This window comes from Onychostoma macrolepis, chromosome 11 (assembly GCF_012432095.1).
Source record: "Onychostoma macrolepis isolate SWU-2019 chromosome 11, ASM1243209v1, whole genome shotgun sequence".
Classification (NCBI taxonomy): Eukaryota; Metazoa; Chordata; class Actinopteri; order Cypriniformes; family Cyprinidae; genus Onychostoma; species Onychostoma macrolepis.
This window is the reverse complement of record NC_081165.1, coordinates 8,226,446-8,251,421: the sequence shown is the minus strand read 5'-3', so window position 1 is coordinate 8,251,421 and position 24,976 is coordinate 8,226,446. Positions and strand designations below refer to the sequence as shown.

Genomic DNA, 24,976 nt, shown 5'->3' with positions numbered 1-24,976 from the left:
AATCGTCGCCATGGGCTAAAAAAATAAAATAAACTGTAGTTTTGGTGTAAGGCTTACATTTCGAGTGTGTAAGTTTAGTCTTAGGCCTGATGACAATGGAAACTGATTGTGCCAGAGTCAAACTTACCTGTCCGAAGGCTAATATGTTTTCTAAACCTTTTCTTGGACACTAGTTTTTGCTGTAATTTGTGTTGTGTTTGTAAGTTCTTTATTGGAATTGATGGTTCCATGAGGAACCTTTAACAGCCATAGAACTTTTCCATTGCACAAAATGTTCTTTAGAATGGGGAAAAAAAGATCTTCGCACTTTGCGCAACAAAAATGTTTCTTTTAAGAACCGTTCAAAAATGGTTCTTCTTCTGAGAAACCCCTCTTTTTGGGAACTTTAATTTTAAGAATGTAGTTGTTATTGTTTTATTATAGCTTATTCAGGTCACTGTGTTGGTTTCTTAAAGCATCAATGTGTTTTTCTTTAAATAAATAGAGAAAGATCTAAAAAGGTTCTTCAATCAAGTAAAACTTTCTAAGATTAGGATTAACATCACTGTTTCGCATACTTCAAATCACCGTCTTGTTGAGGAGAGGTGTGCTGCTACTTTTCCAATCAGTCAGACTTACAACTTTAGCTTGGTGGACAATACAAATCTATTAGATTTACATTGAAGGTAGGATCTGAATATCATGGAGACTTGAGAAACCGATCAAGAAACCACTCAGATAAACAGCAGAGCAACTGCCTGGAAGCTGCGAGTTTTGCACAGACAGACATTATAAAAAAGTATTGGGAGTATAAAGGTTCAGTATTGGGATCTAATTCAAGATTGTAGTTCAGAAAAGAAGGCTTTGTATGATGCAACACACACACAAGCGGCTGTCGGGTGTTTTCAGAGGTGGTCAGTCTCATGAGATCAGGTCATGGATGCTCCACGCCTGTCTGTCTTCTCTAAACTCCATCTTTGGCTTCCCAGCAGTCACCCGTTGAGTCCAATAGCGACATCCTCTCTCATCTCAAAGAAAAAGAGTTCTATTTATTTATTTCGCTGCACTTTTTTCCTCCCCGACCGCTTCCTTTAAGGCTGCTCAAGACAACTGTGTGCTGGTCTCTCTATTTCCCTCCCTCTCCTTCCCCTGGAGAGAAAGATGCTTTTCCCGCCGTTCAGATGAAAGGCTACGACGGACAATAAAAATGCTATTTAAATGCAAGGCTGTTTGTATGCGGGTGAGAGATATTTTCCCCTGCCGAAAGTGAGCTGCCGCATCCTGATAAATAGCAAATATAAGGGAATGCGATTTACATTTATCTTGCAGAGGCAGCCAATATAAATTTCAGCAAATCCTAGGAGATAGGGATTTAAAGGAGGGAACGACTGAGACCAATTCATATTCCGTGTGTCCCACGCAACTGGAAATGCCTATAATATGGAGAATGGCGAGTATATAGCCACATATACGCGCACACTCACCGATCCTATCTTGTATGTCAATTACTTGGAGGCCACGGCATGCTGGACAATTTATTTATTGTTTTACCTGAGGCCAAATCTGTTAGATTTTATGTAGTGTAATTGAACTTTTCTATTAAAACTGATTTATAAGTTCTAGATTTTTTCTCATGTAGTGCATTAGATAAAATATCAAATCGGGTGTCTTTTATTGGTGTGGTGATGTTGAAGGTTAAGACAGTATCGTGTGAATTTGGGTTTGTTTGTGGTTATTGGATCATGTTGCAATGTTGCTACAAGTAAAAGTTTAGGAAAAATGCTTAGGTGTATCAAGTTCAGAAGCATTTTCGGTTTCTTTTTGATTGCTGTCACTACAATTTATTGTCAGTGTTGTAAAGTTGATTTTTAATACCTATTAGCAGGTGAGGGGATTTTTTCCAGGTAACCTAGGCCCTCATAATCATGAGTTCACAGGTTAAGGGTTTGCAGGGTCACGGGGGTCGAACAGTCATCGATAAGCCTCTTTGGTAGCCGTTGGCTTTTTGGATGTCGTCTTCGTGAAATGTGTGTCCTGTTAGTTCCACATGCCACTCTGACAGGTGCACCGTCGTGATTAATACTGCAATGAGCAGCGCCGCTCAAACTTTACCGAACTCAAACCCCCAACCACACACATATCCACAGCCAAACACCAGCAACCTGCTGTCTGATGTCTGGGCTTGCCTTCGGACTGACCCGCTCTGGCTGAGCCGCAGCATCATGGGACAAGCTGTTTTCTTTGTTTCATACACTCTTAAAAATAAAGGTGCTTCAAAAGGTTCTTCAAGCGATGCCATAGAAGATCCATTTTTGGTTCCACAAAGAACCATTCAGTCAAAGGTTCTTTAAAGAACCTTCTCTTCCTTGCCTTTTTATAATCTGAAGAACCTTATTTCACCACCTTTTGTGAAACAGAAAGGTTCTTCAGATGTTAAAGCTTCTTCTGTGGCATCGTGAAGCACCTTTATTTTTAAGAGTGTATGCAGCATTCTTCTGGTCTCACCCACTCAATGTAAGTTATTTTTCACCCGTTTTATCATCCACCAGATAAAAGTTGGTGTGGTATGGTAAAGTGATTTGGGAAGTAGTATAATTCATGCATGAAGCACAAACAGCCTGACATATGAAATAATAGTCAGCAAAATCATTGTTTTCAAAATGGAGCAATTTATTGAACTTTTAGAGAAAATATGTTTTTGTTCAGTTTCACATTCAATACATCATACTTTTATATAGTATGATTGTCACATGTTCAGTATGTTTTGTCCTAGTTTTCTTTGTGTTTTCAGTTGGCCTGTTCTCCTGTGACCTAGTTTTCCTTAGTTTCCTGATTATCATTTTGTTCACCTGTGTCTTCTTAATTTACTCATTAGTCCCTCATTTGGTTTAGTACTTATAGCCCTGCCTTTCCTCAGTTTCTTTGTTCTATGTCGTGTAAAGAGGTTGTGTTCTCTTATTTTGCAATGTGAATTTATTAAAGACTGTTTATTTGACTGTCTGCTTCCTTTGCGCTCGTTCCAGCTTCTTCCTGCGCAACCCGTGAAAATGATATAGTGAGAATATAATCTCATACTTTTCAGAGGCCCAAATTGCACAAAATATTTATATGGTCAAAAAGTAAGATGAAATGTAAATCAGTGAGATTAATTAGATAAAAAATATATATAAATATTAGTTACATCTCTCAACAAAATGTCTTAGTAAAATAAACAGTAGGCTAAAATGAAACAGTAGGCTTTATATGGTTAATTTTTAGTATTTTGGGTTTGACAAAATCACTAACTCGGAATAAAAGCAATAATAATAGTGATGTTTGTCTTAGCAAATCCCACATTGAGTTGAGTTTCTCTATTTTTCTCTCTCGTTCGTTCACTTTCCGTAAAACGAGCCTGTGTGAGCGGTTTGAGTCTCAGCTGGCTATCACACACAAGCAGTTTCTTCCTCTTAGACTCCAGCTGAGCACTATTTCGCTGTTTATTTACATGTAATTATTGCTGTGAGGTGCAGATATTAACACTGTCAAGAACAATTTGACCTGACATTTTTCACTGTGCTGATCCCCTGCTGATTTTAGCAAACAAACCTCTACCCTCCATATCTCTCTCTCTCTCTCTCAGTTGAGGCACCAGTGCAAAGTGAGAGGAGCTTTGCTGTGTGTGTGTGTGTGTGTGTGTGTGTGTGGCTTGTTCCTGGTGGCTGAATCCATCCCATATTCACTCAAGCATATCAGTGGAGAAGAATAGACGATTGTGCCGCCACACGTTCTTCAAATGCAACCAAACAGAAAGCATATTAACCTTCGTTTAGCTGACAGACTGCGGCCAAGATCTGTGGAAATATTTGAGAAGGATAATGTGATCGCTAATACAAACAAATGTGAAATTCACCCACCAACAGAGAATATTCTACAATATGAAATCACCTGTTTATCACTAATATAAAAAAAAAAAAAAAAAAAAACACTTGATGCTTTTTATATTACAGATGCACTCAAATTGAAATTTTTGGTGATTCAATATGCAAAAATTCTTATTATTGTTATTAAAAATTCTTATTAAATAATAATCATAACAATGATAACAATTATTATTATGTATTTATTTTGAGTAATATTATAAATATAAAAGACCATTATTCTGACATTGAATTTATTGATTATTGAATTTATATTTCTATCTCTTTTATTGTATATAAGATAGATAGATAGATAGATAGATAGATAGATAGATAGATAGATAGATAGATAGATATGGAAATGCAGACAATACAATATACCAAAATTTAAATTTAAATTTTATTTTATTTTATTTTATTTTATTTTATTTTATTTTATTTTATTTTATTTTATTTTATTTTATTTTATTTTATTTTATTTTATTTTATTTTATTTTATTTTATTTTATTTTATTTTATTTTATTTTATTTTATTTTATTTTATTTTATTTTAGCCAGTGTTACACCTGTAAAAGTTTCTCATTATGATATTTAGTTAGTGGATGATTAGTTATTGACCAGTTATTTAATTTATAATCTCAACAAAGACTGATCACAGATAATAGAAATACCGATTTTGTATGCTTCCATTTTCAGCTTATTTCATCTATTCCTTAGACTTCAACACCAGGTAATAATTTTAAAACCATAATCCTGGCTGATATGATTTGATTGCCACTACATTGTGTATGCCTACATTAGAAGCCTTTCTGCGTTTGTCCGCAGCTGTCAGTGTGTTTGCTGACGAGAGGTGTGACTGACCAGAGGAGAGAGGTAGAGGGCATATGCACACTATTTAGTACAGTAAACATCCTCTGAGGAGTGACAGCTTGTTTCAGCGGCTGATAATGGCTCTCATCTGTGTCCTGTATGTCAGTGCCCAGATTCTGTCAGTGTCAATCAGAATGTAATTGAGCACGATTATCACACGCTCCCTTCTCCTCCAGAACACCTACTGCCCTCCGTGAAAATAGCTCTGTTCCAGCCTAGTGAGCTCCCTACCTAGACAGCATTAGAAGGCATCATAGGTAGCAATCCCAGCATGCACTGTGGGAAAAATGATCAAGGTGATATCAATAAAATAGGTCAATCTGATTAAAAACACAATATTTTACCCAATATTTGTGTCTTCTATGTATTTTTATGCTTATATATGGAAGTTATTTCTGCCACAGAATAAAAATATGCCATTATTTAGAAGTGCTAGACATGAACTCAGAGTTTCAAGATATAAACGTCTATTTCTGAGAAAAATAAATTTGAAATATAAACTCGCAATTCTGAGAATTCCAATTTGTGAGTTATAAACTCGTAATTGCGAGAAAAAAAGTCTAAATTGTGAGATAAAAAGTTACTTCGCAAAGTAAAATAAAAATTAAAATGAATTTACAACTTCAAAAACCCATTTTTATAGTGTTTTTGTGACTTTTTATATACTTTTTTATTATGTTCTCCCATTTCTGAGTTAATTTAATATAAACTATAATAAGAACAGTCAGAATTATGAGATGCAAAAAAAAAAACTTTAATTACCTTTTTATTTTTTCTATCCTGTGGTAGAAATAAGCTGCCGTATTTATTAAAGTACACTGAAAAAAAAAAGATTGCCATAAACAAATTTCACTCAGAAATTGCTAGTAAATTTCACAATTATAAACAGCAAGTAACACATTGCTATTTTGAACTAGAAAGGCTGAAATAGTATTTTCTTGTGCAACACTCTGTAGTCCTTGTTTTATTTACAACTGTGAAAAATCAGTCTATCCATCATTAGCTTAGAAAAACTGTTCATGCAAAATCATTTGTGAGTCTATGTAAGGGTTCAAAATCAGTCGCTTATTATGTTCCATTGTGGTTATGCTGTCTTATTAGGCTACTCTATTAGGCAGCTGCAATGTATTTTGGAACAGAGCTACTGCTTCTGCAATGCAAACACTAGAATGCTTCCTATATTGTAACAGGGCCGTAGTTGTATCGCATTGCATCGCTTCTCAGTGTCCTCATAAGAGGTCCATTTGTATTCTTCCCCTTCATTTTCTCACCTCTCTCTGTCTATCTTTCTGTGTCTCTGTCCATTTACTCATTTTACTTTCACCCCCACTCACCCATTTCTGTCGCCCTTTTCTCTTCCTCGTCTCTCTCTCCTTCTCTTTTCTATTCGGAAGCCTCTTTTCAGTTTTGATTAATGTGCTTTGGCCAATTACGGCTGTGACACAGCGAGCGGCCCCCGTCATCTGTTCTGTGTCAGCAGTCAGGCTGGCTGAAGCTCCCAGGCTGGTTAATTGGCCCGCACTCCCCTTCCACCGTGACCAAAAGCCTCTAATTGAATTTATGCAACCACTGTTATTTTTAAATAGTCATTTTGTCTCAGATGAGCACCACTATGGGAAGTAGAGGAGAGTGGTTAATCCATAGTCGTGTTTAAAAAGCATCTGATTACCAGCCAATCTGTGTGGATTATTATATATATATATATATATATATATATATATATATATATATATGGGTAGTTGACAAATAGCCAGTAAAAATGCTTTTTTTTTTTGTAAAATACCATTTTTGAAGAAGAAATGCATATATTTATGTAGTGTAAAGTCTGATCTTTGAGAAAATATAAAGGGTCAATTCACATTTTTACTTAACTGTGCCATAAATTTGTCCTATGGTGTGACATTGCAAAAATGAAGAAAAAAGGCCTCTTAATAATATATAAATATATATTGTTAGACGCTTATTTTCATATAGCGTTATTTATTTAATATGAAATTATAATTAACTTCATTTTTTTCCCCATGACTTGTTGGACAATTTCAAGACAAACTTTGACAACAAGATAAACTTTGCTGTCATCCGTTCAAAACTGCTGAAAGTTATACCATTTTAAGTTGAGTGATATTTGTATCTCCCCTATTGTAATACTCTACTGTTTTTTTTTTAAGATATTTTGAGATAAAAACAAATCTGTGGTTCTTTTATGTGTGTCACACCATAGGACATTACGTCACACTAAAGGACAGAAATGGTAGTTATTAAATTATTTCTGTTTAACTTTGAACATGTCAAAGGAGAATGAAAGTTTAATTTTGATATAAACAATATCAACATGTTTTTTAAACAAAACTAAACTTTCAGAAATATATAGATGGAAAAAAAAAGATTGCCATTTACTAAAATAGACACTTGTACAATTATACCGGTTGTATTTATTAACATTTTTATGCTTTTCTTTTTAATTTATAAAAGTTGTAATTTACTGAACCATGCTTGGGACTGTCACACCATAGGACAATTTTGACATTTGGCTCAAAAATTAAAAAATTCGACTAACACTGCAGGAACAACAGTTCCATGTAGGATGAAGAAATGTTTAACGATTTACAGCATTTTAAATAACGACATTATTAATTATATTAATTTTTATCCTGTAGGACAATGAAAATTCCATGTCACGTCAACAACCCATATATATATATATGCATTAAGAGCCAGGGGGATGAAAACTTTTGAACAGAATGACGATGTGTAGCCTACATTTTTCTTATTTTGCCTTTTTCTTTTTTTCATTCAGTACTGTCCTTCAGAATCTATAGAAATACTTACATGTTTCCCAATAGACAAAACAAGTTAAATTGAGCCTGATCTTCAAATTCATAAAGTTTTCACCCCCCGGCTCTTAATGCATGGTTTTTCCTTCTGGAGCATCACTGAGCATTTGAACCTTCTGTAATAGTTGCATATGAGTCCCTCAGTTGCCCTCAGTCTGAAAGGATGGATCTCAAAATTATACAGTCATTGTTGGAAAAGATTCCAATACACAAAAATGCTGCAAAACCAAAGAATTTGTGGGACTTGAAGGATTTCTCTGAAGAACAGCTGGCAGTTTAACTAGGGACAAGAAACAAGGGACTCATGAACAACTATCACTAAACAAAAAAAAAAAAACACAGCTGTGGATCATCCAGGTAACAACACTATGGGGGGGATGTAAACTTATGAATGGGATGTAAACTTATGAATGGTGTCATTTTTATAAATGTATCTATTATTTTCTCTTGTGGACTAAATGTAAATATATTGTATGTGAAATATCTTATTCAGGTCAGTAATAAATAAACAATAACATGCATTTGTATGATCCCTCTTATTTTGGTAAACTAATTAACATTTTGCAATTCTGGAATGGGGATGTAAACTTTTGACCTCAACTGAATCAGTCTAAAACTATTACAATATCAAATGAAGTATCCACAGTGCTGCGCCTGAAATATTTTTCGTCATTATACTACATTGATTGCTGCAGGTCTTCCAGGATTCTCTCTGTTAAGTTACTCTGCTGTAATCCCGAATGGGCGTCAGTCGAAGGGGTTGATAAATTACAGCAAGCGTTATTTGCCGTAATCTTGGCCCCAGGACTGCCCTTTGAAACGCAGACAAACAATCGACAGCAGGAGTGTGAAAAAGCGCTCACAATTTCCAGTAGAGGAGACTATCAGCCGCGCAGATCAGCGAAGGGAAGAGATGATATTCTGTGGCTCTCAGATAACTCACACACACTGAGTGGGCCGATTCCCCTCCGTCTGCCCTCCTGACCTGCTCTAAACTTGAAGGTAGCACTGGAGGGCATTAGGGTAGGGGGGAGTTAGTGGTGAGAGGAACTGTCTAATCCACTCTGGGCTAGATTAAGAGTAGTGTGTGTTGGCCGAGAGCCTGGCGAGGGTGCAGAGGCCTGTGCTATCTGCTCTGTTGGCAGGCTGGCCTGAAGGCAAACTCAGTGCTGCTACTGGAGTCTTTGTACTCTTAAAAGCCCCCCGTCTCACTCTCTCCGCACCCGAACCCCCTCCTCAAATCCTCTCTATCTGTCTGCCATCCCTGCATTTCACTGCGTTCTTTATTTACCTTTAGTATATGCAGTTTGTTTCATTTTGAAATGTCATATATCTGTTTTTAGCTTAGCGTTCAGATGGAAATAGACTTTGGTCGAAGTAGATGCCATATTTGATTTGATGTATGGACAAACCCTTGAAAAAACGTTCTTTGTAATAATGAACAACTTCAAGCATCACAATAGAGGTTCGAAAGAGATGTAAAGTTGTTATTTATGCATTTTTATGTACTTTGAGTTATTGTTGGATGTTGTGAAAATTATTATGGTGAATATGTATGTGTAGGTTTAGACATGATAAAAAATTAAACAACATCAATAATAACAATAATATAGTAAGTTCATGTACTAAATGGAGGATGGAAGTAGAGACCAATTAGTTTAATATACTTTTGTGTACCGGAGTGTCAATTGTTCAGCCAACGAAACATTAAAAGTTTTGGAAAATTAATATTTTGAACCAGCTATAGTTGTGTTTTTTTCCATTTTATTTATTTTTGTTTATATACATATAGTGTCATTATAGTTTTAGTAATTTTAGTTTTACTTTAAGTTAATCTAAATTAAAAAGAGAAATTTTGACTTGGTAAAAGTTTTTTACATTTTATTTTATTAATTGAATGTTTATTTTATTTCAAATAATAATAAGAATTTAAAGTTTTAATTTGATTTATTTTTTAAATTTTAATAAAATTGTAATTTTAGTTTTTGTCTTAGTTAACTATCATAACCCTAATGACCAGAATATTATATTGAGTGCAATCTCTGTGAAATTACTTTTAATATTCCTTATCCAGTAATGATGAACAACTGGAAAAGTTATGAAAATGCATTGGTCGAACGGTGAGTGAAAGTGGCAGTGATTTGCTATTTGTGCCAGATTGTGACCATTTATAATTTGCGTAGAAAAGCTATAACATTATTTTTAACGTTTAATATAGAGGAATTAAGAGTTGTTTGTAATTCCATTTTTCCAGTACAATTGTTTCCAGTACTACTTCTTTTTTTCTTCTAGTGAACATGTAAAATTGAGTGCACATGCAGTTGTAGCACAACCTTAATGTTTGGCTTTTGGGAAAATTGCCTCTTGAAATGTTGTCATCTGCACCCGACAGATTCCTTTTAGCTCCGCAGTTGTCGAGCTGTTTCTCCAGAGCTTGACTAAACACGAAAGGACTCATCATACATTTAAGCAGACAAAAAATATATAAATAGACTGTTAAGGAAATTAGAGTGGTATGAAAGAATCCCTTTTAGTGTGTTGCACATGCACTATTTGTTTATCTGAAAGGATGCACATTGTATCAATTTATAATTCTGGGTTTGCGCCGCCTCAGGCTGGAGGGTCTCAGAAGTTGGAGAATTAATTAGTTTTTTATTATTATTTATGGAGTAATCTATTTGGAGAGAGGAAGGCATTGCCTCTGGGCTGTGTCCTTTAAACACTGGAGCCCTGACTTCCATTATCTACCGTGCACACGACGCACAACAAACGAGAAAAGCACTGCGGAAGATATAGTTGAAACAAAGGAAAGAAATGTATAGCCTACTTGGGGGGAAAGAGAATTCAAGTATGTGAAATGAAGGTTTATTTAGTTTGTGAACTGTATTATCAGCCGGCGTTCGCCGGAGGTGCTTGTTTTGCGCAGATATGTCACACACTCCCGTATCAGATTAATAGTCTGAATGATATTGATTTTTGTTTATTTAGCTGCGTTAATGTTCTGGGTGGGTAGATTTGTAATACAATCTCAGCTGAGCTTAATCTTTCCCCTGCGGGGAAGTTTAGCGGCTACGCCACTCTTGGTCAAGGTGCGTCAAGGTCACGATTCCCCTGAACAATGTGTATCTATAGCAATTTAAAAAGCTGTTGAACACAGAACAACACAACCGCAATTGTTCAGTTTAATAAACACATCCGATATGAAATTAGTCATTGTAAATTAGTAATTGTAAATTGCTTGTATGATCCAAGGCCTAGTTTCACAGACAGGATTTAGATTAAGCCAGTATTAGACCATAGTTCAGTTAGAACTGTGTACTTGAAGTGTAGTTTCCTTGTGCCTGTGAATAATGATTCTATTCTATTCTATTCTATTCTATTCTATTCTATTCTAGCAGTTAGAAACCAATAGTAATTGTGCTTTAATGTTGAAATGTGCCCCCATTTATATAATGAGCCTATTATTGGAGAATTCTACAATATGACTTTCATTATAGCAGGGTTTCATCTTGAAGAAACCAGGAGTGTAACATTAGAAAATAACAGCCCGGCCTTTCCAGCAAAGGTCCAGAGATTTCCCTTCATTCACTCTCCAAAGGAGGTCAACGCGGCTCTGTTGAGGAAGCGCTGCTGGAATTTGGCACTTTATAATTAGAAGCGCTGATAGAGGAGTCAGTCCTGATTGTCTGCCGCTTTAATTTAATGTGCATATAAAGAAGGAAGCAGTGTAATCAAGCTTCAATTAACCGATGACTAAATCACTCCCACCCCTGCAGCTGCCGTCCACCCCCATCATCACACCCCACGGCCCCCTCGTGTGGCCACCAACAAGGGCTACTTGTGCTTTCCATTCGCGTAATCTGCTATAATCAGGAAACGTATGAATCTTCCAGCCATATGGCCACATCACATGTGTCTCTTATAAAGACACGGCAATGAATCTCCCACTTATGCGGATGCATGTCACATGTGCGCAGAACGGGCTTCCATACTGATAGAATTAGCATGAGGAAACCACTAACCAGCGTTATGTGTCTGATGCGCCTCAAGTGCTCCATATTTCCTGCGAGACATTTAGGGAATATTAATCATAATGTGATTAATTTTCCCAGTCCGCTCGTGCGCACCTCTCGTTGTTTAGTCGGTTTGTGCTGATGTCGCCATGTGAACTGTGTTTAAACTCACACGGATATGAGTTTGTGTGTGTCACGTCTGTGTGTGTTTAAGCAGCTCTGGATGCTCTAATTGGTTTAGCAGCCAAAGGGAGTCAAAGGGCAGCGTAGCGTATCGAGACGCAACGTGAACCTGATGCTGGGAAGGATGCTTTCTGTCGACTGAGAGGGCCAAGACCATGTGTTGGGCTTCCTGGAAAACTCTTCTTCAGCCCCAAACACTATTTCTTCGTTCGCTCTTATTCCTTTCTTAATTGGTTTCCCTGTTTTTTGACCTTTTCACCAGACCTCATGCTCCATGTTGTTTAAAGAGTGTAAAATCCTGTTGTTTATTTTTCTAAGCTAGAATAAATGGAAGTTGACCTGTTTGCATTAATAGTGTATGTAGTAAACTATTTTTTAAATACATATATATTTTTTTTATATTTTGATATTCAATTTATTTATTTATTTAAATGAGAGCTTATTATGTGATAATTGGTCAAAAAAATACTAAAACAAAACAGTTTTATTATTTTATTTAATTATTTTTTATATATTTATGTTCAGGGTTATTATGTGATAATTGGTCATAAAAATCTAAAAAAAAATATATATTTTTATTCATGTATTAATTCATTCACACATTCATATATATATATATATATATGTATATATATATATTTTTTTTTTTTTTTTGTAGGGTTATTATGTGATAATTTGTAATAAAACAATTTCTATGTAAGTTACCATGTTCAATTTAATGCAATAATTTATGTAAGAATGATTTTATGGACCATTAACAAAATGCAATTTGCCACTCATGTGTGAAGCAGTTTATAGTAATGGTTTCAAACAGTAGTATGCTGAGTTATTGTCACATGATCTTACTTAATCTAAGATGTTAAGAGTAATGCCTTTTATAAGTCTAATAATGATTGTAATGGTTAAAATTGTGGCTCCGTTTCATTCCTCATACTAGGAATGGAGGGTCAAGTGCATTGCATTGTGCAAAATTTGGATGACTTTAGTAGGTCATTCAAGGCAAAGTATATGCATTTTACTGCAACATGAGCACGATTGGTATGAAAATGTTCAAAAAGTCATTAATTGAGTTGATTGCAAATACCACAAACAATGCAGATCTTAACCATTCATTGTTTCTTAATGCACAAACAGTTAAACAAGCAGCTTGTGCTCACATTAATGTTAGTTTAAGAGCGCGGCCTGTGTTTTAGGGATGGGAGATCACGTACTTGGCTCTGTTCGGGCCGCTGCTCGTTATTATTCATGAGCGTGGGGGTGTTTCTGGGGCCTGGGGGCGGGATTATCTTCTCCCTCAGTGCTTGTTGTGCTGGAGGCCTCGGGACAGGGGTCTGTTTGGCACTGCCGCTGGGGTCTGATGGGTCTGGCCTCGCTCCCCCGTCTCTTTCTTTTGCTGTATCACTCATTCTGGCCTCTGCTAATCACTCTGGGACGCTGGTTGGCTGTGCTCTGTGCCTGGCACCAATTCACTCTCTGTCCCTTCCCTCCGTTTTTTGGACTGTGAGAATGACCTGCCGTGTGAGAGGAACTCTTGCCGTTGTACCATTTGATAACTCAGAGCATTAAATATCTGCAAAAGCGTTCAAAGTTAAAGTATTTGCCACTCTTAAACGCATGTCAAAAAGATCAAAAAGCAAAAAGCATTTGAAAGATATCACAGGCTTTTGCAAAAAAAATAATAATAATAATACAAAATTTGATGATGCTGAGTTCAAAAATATTAGTTCTGTCAAACGATTAATCGTGATTAATCGCGATTAATCGCATCCAAAATAAAAGTTTTGTTTACATAATACATGTGTGTGTACTGTGTATATTTATTATGTATATATAAATACACACACATGCATGTATATATTTAAGAAATTTTATATATTACATATATATATATATATATATGTATGTATATTAAATATATATTATATATAATATAAATTATATAAACATATACATGTAAATATTTTGTGTATTATTATTATGTGTATTTATATACATAATAAATATACATAGTACACACGCATATATTACATAAACAAAAACTTTTTTTTTGGATGCGATTAATCACGATTAATCGTTTGACAGCACTAAACAATATAAATAAAATCTTTCCATCATGTAGTTTTTCATAAAATAAGAATGAAGTTTTTTTTTTCTTATTGCATATGCATCAGCTATAATGTTCTTATAGAAATAACAAAAGCAGTCAAGCACCATTTAACTTGTGTGGAGAAAGAGGAAATTAGGATCAAACATAAAATAATGTGAAAATCAGCTGAGAATTTAACAAATTATTGTGAAATCTGGTGATTAAGAAAAAATACAAGACTTGTTCACCTTAGAAATGGTTCTAGAAAGCAAAAATGCAACAAAATGCATCATATTTTGTTAGAAACTATGACATGGTTTTGCAAAATAGGCAATATTTTCCGGATTCAGCACTCAAAAATAGTAAGATACAAGTACTGGATTTCATTTAGCAAATACAATGCATGGTGTCTTCTCAAGATTTGTTTGAGAAACTGAATGCAGCTATATATTTTGCCATCTAAAGGTTGCATACAAAAGCAAGTTGTCCTTTATTGGTCATTTTACATGCAAGCTGGTTATTCCTGCTAAACACCTGCTTCTGTTTTTGCGTCTCTCTCTAGGTGATGAGTATTTTGAGTAACCCCAGTGGTGTCCCGTCCCAGCCTCAGCACGATTTCTCCATCTCTCCTCTGCACGGCGGTCTGGAGGCTTCTAACCCTATCTCAGCGAGCTGCAGTCAGCGTTCAGACCCCATCAAGAGTGTGGACAGTCTGGCCTCCTCTCAGTCCTACTGTCCCCCCACATACAGCGCCACCAGCTACAGTGTGGACCCCGTCACTGCTGGATACCAGTACAGCCAGTATGGCCAGAGTACGTACCGCCCCTCCATTATATTCTCTGTGTGTGTCTGTATGTCTCTGCTGTTTAAAATGTGTCGGTAAGTCTCGCCATGGGTGCATTTATTTGATCAAAAATACAATAAAAACAGTATATATTATTACGATTTTAAATAACAGTTTTCTATTTGAATATGTTTTAAAATGTCATTTATTTTTGTGATGCAAAGCTGAATTTTCAGCATCATTACCCCAGTCTTCAGTCTCACATGATCCTTTGGAAATCATTCTAATATGCTGATTTGCTGCTTAAAAAACTGTTTTTATTATTATTATTAATGTTATTAATGTTAATAAAAATTGTGGAAATCATAATATATTGGACTCTTTAGTTAATAGAAAGTTCAGCATTTATTTCCAATTTTTTGTAACATCATAAATGTCTATCATTATTCATCATTCATAATTTTCGATCAATTTAACACATAATTGCTAAAAAAAAAAAAAGAAAAGAAGTATTAATTAATATAAAGAAAAAAAATAAAGAAACTTTAATTTTTTTTTTAAAGTTAGTATATATCGTAAGTGTTATGGCCTTTTTGTGGTCTAAGATTGTTGCGATAAAGTAATGAAAATCAAAATGCTGGTCTTGGTTCGGGACAGACGACTCAAAATCACATATTTTACATAATTGGTATAGTTTATTGTTTCATTTATAGCTTGCATTTAATGCAAAAGCCATTCAGCCCAAAATTAGTTAAGTTAATTGTTTTCCATAAACTCTTTGTGGTCAGTATTTTTTATTTTTTTAAAGAAATTAATAATTTTATTCAGCAAGAATGCATTAAAGTGATCAAAAATAATAGTGAAGACAGTAAATGTTACAAAAGATTTCCATTAAAAAAAAAAATGCTGTTCAATTGAACTTTCTATTCATCACAAAATAAATAAATAAATAAAATGTACCAGCGTCCACAAAACCATTATTAATAATAAGCACCAGTAATAACTGATAATAAATGAGCAGCAAATCAGCATATTAGAATTATTTCTGAAGGATCATGTGACACTGAAGACTGAAGTAATGGTGCTTAAAATTCAGCTTTGCATCACAGGAATAAACTGCATTTTAAAATATATTGACATAGAAAACAGATATTTGAAATTGTAATAATATTTCACAACATTACTGTTTTTACTGTATTTTTAATCAAATAAATGCATCCTTGGTGAGCCAGTACAGCACATGCTGATCTTTTCAGTAGGGAAGCCACTATAGTTCAGTCAGTGCGTATCGACAGTTCTAGTCTGTTTCCTCTCTGAGGGTGAGCAGTGCCCGTCTCTCTGACCCCTCTGCCCATCAGAGCAGGGCAGACACATGCTCCTGATAAAGACCCCAGCGCCAGCCCCGGGCTCCTCTGTTAGTCACAGTACTCTTCTCTCGAATGGGAAACGGACACTTCAAAGCCCACTTTTACACCCCGAGGGTCCTAATGTCCTTTTAGCCACCTCTCTCTCACACACACACAAGCTTCAGGGCAGGAAAGAATTGATTGATTGAATTAACATAATCAGAGGCTGATGTTGTCACAGAAGTCAGTGGTTTTTATCTACACGTGTGTTTTGTGATGTATATGTCTTACAAACCTTGAGATATTGTGTCCGAACTTTAGTTTGGGGATAAAATTGTTACCCAGAGGTTATCTAAATCGAACAAAAATCTCTTTGAGGATGTCCTCAAAGATTTATTAAAATTATTCAAAATCTTTTCTTTTTTTCATGCAAAAATGCATGTTTGGAGGTTTGGGTTAGTCTGTAGTCATTATGATGAGCTTTATATGAAAACAGCAGAGGTCTGTGGTTTGTTTGCGGTGAGACGTGTGTGTGTGTGTGTGGGAGTGTGAAGTAGTGTCAGGTCCATCAGAAGGTGCAGGAGGGTTGATTGAAGAGATCTGACGAGCGAATGTCAGGTTAATTATGAGTGAGATTGAGAGGACTGATCTGTTTAATGAGTCAGATGAGAGAGATGCTGAAATTGAGGCGAGTATGAAGCATGAAATCTCAAACGCTCAGAGTAATAAAGACTGGCACATACACACACAGAGAGAGAGAGAGAGAGAGAGAGAGCTGAATGAATGACACCAGGCGTTCCCGTCTCTCTGGCCCTTGATTGACTAAATGCCTATTTTAGTTTGTAATATATTTTATTAATCTTTATATGTGCCATTTGTTGAATACTCTGATCAGAAGTTTAAAGAAGTGACCAGTGACTGTATTAAACGTAATTTTAGACCACTTTAGACATTCTACTAACAGTAAGTAACTTTGCAACTACATGTCAACTAACAGTCATTAGAGTATTAGAAGACTGTCTGCTTAATATCTTCTAACACTTTATTTTGATGGGTCCACAACATACAACATACTGACTATCAGAAACTTTGCAAGTATATGTCAACTTATTCTACTAACCCTAAACCTACCCTACTGAGAGTTAGTAGACATGTAGTTGCAAATTAATGAGAATTAGTTGACATGTAGTTACAAAGTTACTGATAGTTACTAGAATGTCTAAAGTGGACTATCAAAATAAAGTGTAACCAAACTTAAATGTAAATTTACTGTATTTATTTCAGTTAGTTGTTTATGAAACTGATTTTTAAAATCATAATTAGGTCTCTTTTTATATACAGTAAATACAACCAGTAAAACTAAAAATATGCCTAAAAAGACACATTGTCTGGAAATATATGATCCAGCATCAGTAAAGAAACAACAAAAAGTGCAATGAATATACATTTGAATCCGTTTTGAACCAGTTCACTGAAACCATTTGAACTAACCAAACTGAAGGCCTTCTGTATGCTAGTGGTGTTTTATTAACGCATAAACTGGTGAGAGATTGCTTTTATGTGGAACATCCTACTCATGAGAACGTGTTTTTGTGTCGTTTCCTACAGCCGCTGTGGACTATCTGGCCAAGAACGTGAGTCTGTCGACTCAGAGAAGGATGAAGCTGGGCGATCATTCGGCGGTGCTGGGACTTCTGCAGGTGGAGACGGGACAGGCTTACTGAGTCCGACCACTACAAACACACCTTCACACGCTCTCAGATGCACAAACACCTCCTCTGTCCAGCTGGAGCTCTTCAGCGCATCCGCCGGCACGAGCGTGAGAGGCTTTTACTCTGATTTTCAAGACAAGAAACTCTTGCCATTCCATTTGACGTGACCTTCTCGTGATTCTGGGCTTGTCTTGTACCTCTAACTCGGACAAGAGGACCATACAACGGCTGCAGGCACGTCGACGGACGCAAGAACGCATTCCGAGCCATTTCCAAAATGTACTTTCACCTCGCTGTGCATAGTCGTGTATGAATCTCAATGTCATTACAATGGATAATCTCGCTTGTTTTCTATCGATATTGTTATTAAGATTGCCCTTACAGTTGTTGTAATTATGATTATCGTAACTATTGTTTCGTTTCGTTGTTTCAAGATCCACACGTAGCATTTTTTACTAATTCAAAACCCGAAGTTTTTTACGTGAAATGCTAGCAGTGGGTTAAAACGAATGGGGGATCATGTGTGTGTGTGTGTGTGTGTGTGTGTTGAAAGTGTGACTGCTGGTTTTTCACTTTCCAGCCGTAATGTTCCTGAGCGATTTGACCTTCTCTGCCTTCATATTTCACTTGACATTCCATGCGAACTTGGCCACTCTCTGGGAAGTCTGGCTTTCTGCTGGGAATTAGCAGTGCTTTTAGAGGCACAGCGCTAAATTTCCCTTATTTTGTCCTCAGCGATCATCTGGGGGAAAGAAAACAACAATGTCTGGATACTGGATTTAGAACGTTTTTTCTAAATTGTATTCTTTAATTTCAGAGTGAATCAACACTTTGCAGTTTAGACAACAATTTATAGTTTTAAACATTTATATTATGATTTTGAGTCAAGCAATGCAAACATTTAACATTCCATATAGATTATACAGTTTGCTTTTATTAACTAAGTAAAATGTTTCAAATGCACAAGTGCATTTTAGACCACTACTAAGTGTTTAAATGGTTGGGGTCAGTATGATAAATATTTTTGAAAATGATATCTTTGATCAAAAATACAGTTAAAACAGGAAATATTATTATAATTTAAAAAGGTGATTTCTATTTGAATATACATTCAAATATAATTTGTTCCTGTGATGCAAAGTAGAATTTTCAGCATCATTACTCCAGTCTTCAGTGTCGCGTGATCCTTCAGAAATCATTCTAATATTCTGATTTCTGCTCAAAAAACATTTCTAATTATCAGTTTCGAAGACAGTTGTGCCGCTTAATAGTTTTGTGGAAACCATGATCATTTTATTTTCCAGGATTCTTTGATGAATGGAAAGCATTTATTATCTTTCATAACATTATAAATGTCTTTAATGTCAATTTTGATCAATTTATTGAATCTTTGCTGAATAAAATAAATACATTTATTTTAAAAAAAATTTATAAAAATCTAACTGACCCTATACTTTTGGCACTTTATGATAATTTTGACAGCATTCCAGCTATTTCTGCCTATGATCCGATTACAGAAGTGACCAATCAAATAATCCGTCTCAACCACTTTCTTACGTTCCCATTTCATTTTTTTCTTTTTTATGTTACAAACGGATACAAATACACACACCAGGGCTGCTGTAATTAAGATCTCATGCATTCACAAGTTTGTACAAAAAAAAAAAAAAAACAGTTGTGAAATTTCGACATTTGTGTAGCACTCACAGGTGACATTTTGACACATAAATGGAACTGTACAGTAGATGAAGCAGATCGTTTATTGTTTGTTTATAAAGAATATGTTTTATACTAAAACAGAAAAGGTGTTGTGTGGTAGATGAAGCAGGGGATATGTGTAAGTCTTATATTGTAATTTTGTGTTTATATTTACTGCTTTTGTTTCTTTGTTTTCGATAGTTATTATATATCATTTTTCTTAGGATTCAACGTGAGAAGCTCTTGATAAAAGACAGTCGCACTTAAAACTGACTGGAAGGTGAATCGTTTGCTTATGATTCCTAGCTTCAAATCAGTGTATCCATAATGAAGATGAAATATTGACATTCATAATATTTGGAGGTGACTGATGGCTCATGTAACGGACTGTGGGAAACACAGCAGTGTTTGGTGCTAACTGACTGCTTCTGACTCAATTAATTCCTCAACGAATCTTCAAGCGAACGTTTTATTTGGGTGCATTTAAGGGGAAAAGAACTCTTCAGGAAACCACCTGACCCAAACCCCGCCCACTTCCCTTTCAACTGTCGATATCTTCATCAAATGAGCAATGAAAAGACTTCTAGTATAGAACATCCACGGCTAACACCTTTGTTAATTGACATTTGGATATTAAAAATATTACCCATCATGCCCCTCTGGGACGTCAAACTGGGCACCTGCTTTCGTTAGCATTTGTGTTTATGCTTTCCTCCCATTTCCTTTCAGCATGTGTGTACTTTACCATGGTATAATTTATTCTGCTGTATGAAGTAGTAGCTTTAGTGGGAACCTTGTATTTGGTATTTACTACCTTCAGCCTGTTGGTGTCTTTACTGTAACACTGGCGTAAATGTTATCAATTAAAGATCTAAAACTGACATAAGGATCAAACATCCGGAGTTTGTCTTTTATTAATTGAATTTCTTTGACAAAATGATGATAGGTTTGACTATGAAAGCTGTTCTAGATTATATTTTTGGCCATTTTTAATACCTTATTATATGCGTTATTGTAGAGTGCGGGAAAGGTTGATGAGACCTGATGAGAACTTTGAAATGGTACATGTAAAACATTACTATAAACATTTATATGCTAGGTTTTGTCCCGGTGAAGAGTATATGAACATGGAAACACTTTAGTATGGGGACCAATTCTCACTATTAACTAGTTGCTTATTAGCATGCCTATTATTAACATATTGGCTGTTTATTAGTGCTTATAAAGCACATATTCTGCATGACCATATTCTACATCCCTAATCCTACCCAATACCTAAATTTAACAACTACCTTACTAACGATTAATAAGCAGCAAATTAGGAGTTTATTGAGGCACAAGTCATAGTTAATGGTTTGTTAATAGGGAGAATAGGACCAAGTGTGACCATGAACATTATAACTCAACATGAATAACTTGAAGAAATTTTAACAATGAAACTACCTGGGATGTGTTTCCCAAAAACCTAAGTAGATCATAGAACTTTGGCCCCAATGGTCTCTACAATCTACCTGTAAAAATCATTTTTAGAAGCAAAAAAAACAACAACAAAAAAACGTTTTTTACTTACCAATTCTTTGTGAAATTTACTTGCAATTTCTTATTAATCACCCTTTTTTTTTTTTTTTTTTTGCGCAGTGTACTTTTTGGGAAATACAGCCCAGGTCTAAATTTTTAATGTGCTAAAGGTTTAAAAAATTATACCTTTACCTAAATACTTATGCTTTATCAGTTCTAGCTCCTTGTACAGGCTCACAAAAGCAGGCAAATCAAGACCGGAAGGAACTGACGAGGTTTGCACCCTCTACTTTTTGAAAAATATAAGATTATGATAAGACTGCACCATTCTTTTCAGAAAGTATCAGATTATTAGGTTTCCCCTAGATTGTTTCTTTAAATCATCTACTTTAAAGGGATATTTCACCCAAAAATGAAAATTCTGTCATCATTTATCAAGTAGTTCCAAACCTGTATGAATGTCTTTGTTCTGCTGAACACAAAGGAAGATATTCTGAAGAATGTGGCAAACAGAGCAGTTCTGGGGCACCGTTGACTTCCATAGTATTTTTTATTTATTTTTCCTACTATGGAAGTCAATGGTGCCCCAGAACAGCCTGGTTACAAACATTCTCGAAATATCTTCCTTTGTGTTCAGCAGAACAAAGAAATTCATACAGGTTTGGAACTTTTTAATCTGTATGTCAGTTTTTCTTGAGAAGTTCTTGCACCTGTACTTTATATAGGTACACTCTTAAAAATAAAGATGCCAAAAGGGCCAAAAGAAGAAACATGTTGGAAAGGTTCCGTCATGTTCTTCAGTGAGCCAATCAATGTCAATAAAGAACCTTCATTTTTAAGGGTGTAGAATTGGTGAAAAGAAGGTATCTTAGACAGTCTCCTACCTTACTGAAAATTAGGTGCATGTGAATAGACGAATGTGAGTTAGTGTAACACACAGTACAGTATGTACAGCTGTGGGAAGTCATTCATTCTGCCATTGTCTAGCAATGACATTGATCCTCACTGTCTGTCTGCTTTGGTCCAGACTCATGTGGCAGACGCAGTCACACAGGAACTGCTGGTATGCTGATGACATGGCCGGAGATTCCAAACCACATGATACCAAATCCAGCTGCTGTCCCAACACGACATTCTACACATACTGTACATGATTTTAGTTGATCATGCTGATGATAACTCAATGCAACTATTGTCATTTTTTGATCAACTATGCATGAATCATTATTCATCACCACATAGTCAGAGTTTCATATTATAGCTCCTCTCTAAAACCTAGTAGCTGCTTTGTTTCATAAGTAAAATTTTTGGAAATATTGGTAAGACTTCAGTATAGGGACCAGCTCTCACTATTAACTAGTTGCATATGTGCCCATGGACCACAAAACCAGTAATAAGTAGCACGGGTATATTTGTAGCAATAGCCAACAATACATTGCATGGGTCAAAATTACAGATTTTCCTTTTATGTCAAAAATCATTAGGATATTAAGTAAAGATCATGTTCCATGAAGATATTTTGTAAATTTCCTACCATAAATATACCAAAACTTAATTTTTGATTAGTAATATGCATTGCTGAGGACTTAATTTGGAACGCTTTAAAGGCAATTTTTTATTTTTTTTGCACCCTCACATTCTAGATTCTTCAAATAGTTGTATCTCAGCCAAATATTGTTAGATATTAACAAACCATACATCAATGGAATGCTTATTTATTCAGCTTAACCCAATCAATAAAAAAAACAGACCCTTATGACTGGTTTTGTGGTCCAGGGTCATATATTAGCATGCATATTACTAGCATATTGGCTGTTTATTGTACTTATAAAGCACATATAGTGTGCATGACCATATTCTACATCCTTAATACCTAAACATATTACACAGCTCTGTGGAATACTCGATTCTGATTGGTCAGTCACCACATTCTGAAGTATGTTATTCCCCGATAATAACCGGTAAAAACTAATGACACAGGCTCATCCAGGTAACCGCAGTCGGTGCTATTCGCCTGCTGGGAACATTTTATTTAATTTTTTCTTTGTGGAAGCTTTGTTTGGTTGGCTAATGAAATATTACAACTCAAATCAATATTCTCTATACAAATATTAATGTCATCCTGGTATAGCGAACTCGGCCTCTCTCTGACACAGCTGCTGCCATTTTGAGATGATTGTTTTGCACACTGTAATGGATTGTAAGATAACAAATTGGTAAGGTTTTAAAAATCTGAAATGCTGTGTAATAAGTAGTATGACTATATCTCTAAATGTCTGTCTTGCTACTTGCTAGCAACTGCTTTCTTCACGGAAGCTTTGCATTCAAATATTTCAACTCAAATCAATATTTCGTGTGTAATTATTTAGTTTTGTGGCAAGGAGCCATGTAATAAGTGGGATAGTGTACATCCAGCTGGTTGTTGTCGCAGAATAAAGCTCGACAAGCTGTCAGCCACCCGACGAGAAGCGGACTGAAGGGCTTTATGAACCGGCTGGATGTACATTCTCTCTTACTTAACAACTACCTTAACTATTCATTAGCAGCAAATTAGGAGTATAGGGGAATAGAGAGAACTGCACTTTAAAATAAAGTGTGACCAAAATATTTCAAAAATTCTTAAATTTATGGAATCCCATAAGTGACAGATTTGTAATGCTCTACAAAAGCATCAACTCTGCTCAATAGTGCTCCTTTTGATCTGCACAAGACTCAAGAGATAATAGTTGATTCCAATAAAGTGTGCTGTTAACATAAGTATAAAAAACATTGCACATTCAAATATTGTATATAATAGTACATTTCCATCTATATTTATGCATTATTGCATTTATTTATCTTAAACCATTAAGCTGAAGCTAGTAAAGACTGGAATACTACACAGCTTTCACACAGATGTTTGTCCCAAATTGCAATGTGAATGAGTCGACTCTAGTTGCTTAAAGTCAATTCAGAAATTCAGAGAATCAGAGTTGACAGATTTCACAGAAAATTGCATTGTGCATAATGGCCACAGACCGTTTTTTGCTTCAGGCTGATTTTTATCCAGTTTGAGCAGATCAAAAATGTTAATCAAACTTTCAATTTCAAATTCAAAATCACAATTTTAGAAAACGTTTTTTTAATTTTTTTATTTGTCATCTCCTTTTGTTTCTTGTGTTAAGAACGACTTGAAAAGTCTGTTAGTGTGTGATGCTAGTTGTTCTCTTTGACCATTTACTAAGTCAGCAAGTACAGATTCTTGATTATATAATACTTTGCTCTCACTCATGCATGTGGGTACAAACCAAAATGTCCATAAAATAAAACATTAAGAAAATAAAACAAAGATATACTATTTTTAATATGCAGAAATGATGACTTGACATGAGTCATGAGGCAACTTTCGACAGTTTCGTAATTTTAATCTTTTTTTTTTTTTTTTTCCTTGTTGTAAAACTATATTCCTGGTATATTTGTAGCTGCAGAAATCATATGGATTACCATGTATCTGAAGTACCTTCTAGAACATCAATCCTCTGTGATTCATTTGGTTTTGCAGAGCATAAATCTATAGGGTGAGCTGATATTTTATCCTCTTGACAGCCTTATATGATTACGCTAAGGTCTTTATATTTCACAAAGTGCTCTTTATCCTATATGCTTTGTGTTTTCGTCGTCAACCTCTCTCTGAGGCATGTGTGAGATGTTTCAAGTCTCTTCTGGATTAAGCTAAAGCACATGTTCTGGCTGTCCGATCCTCGGCCTCCACCTCCGTCCCTGCTCTTTCTTCAGCTCTCTCCCTCCACGAGGCACCGCCCAGTCAACCGTGTGTCCTCGTCTTTGTTACCCTCTCCTCTCTCGCCTTTTGATCCCGTAATTGATTGACTACAGGAGGAGGATTCGACGAGGCCCACAAGAGCCAATTCCCCTCGCTTCTCTGGAGAGCTTCTGATAAAGTGCCGGGCCGTATATGTGGTCCCTACACCAGACGTATGGCCATTGAAGGTGGCTATGAGCCACGGTGGCTTAGCCGCGAGCTTTCTCCAGGGGCCCGGCTTGTGTCCTGCCGGTAATG

The 24,976-nt window shown here is 35.6% G+C and overlaps 1 protein-coding gene across 4 annotated transcripts in view; it reads left to right on the top strand.

Moving 5' to 3' along the window:
• Nucleotides 1–20,277, top strand: part of pax7a (paired box 7a) — a 59,950-nt gene extending 39,673 nt beyond the window's left edge. For all 4 annotated transcript variants that reach the window (XM_058792086.1, XM_058792085.1, XM_058792088.1 and 1 more), the window contains exons 8-9: nt 14,424–14,673; nt 17,600–20,277. In XM_058792086.1, coding sequence (XP_058648069.1) covers nt 14,424–14,673; nt 17,600–17,715 — 366 coding nt within the window. In that variant the 3' untranslated portion in view covers nt 17,716–20,277. The remainder of the gene's footprint in view (nt 1–14,423; nt 14,674–17,599) is intronic.
• The last annotated feature ends 4,699 nt before the right edge of the window (nt 20,278–24,976 follow it).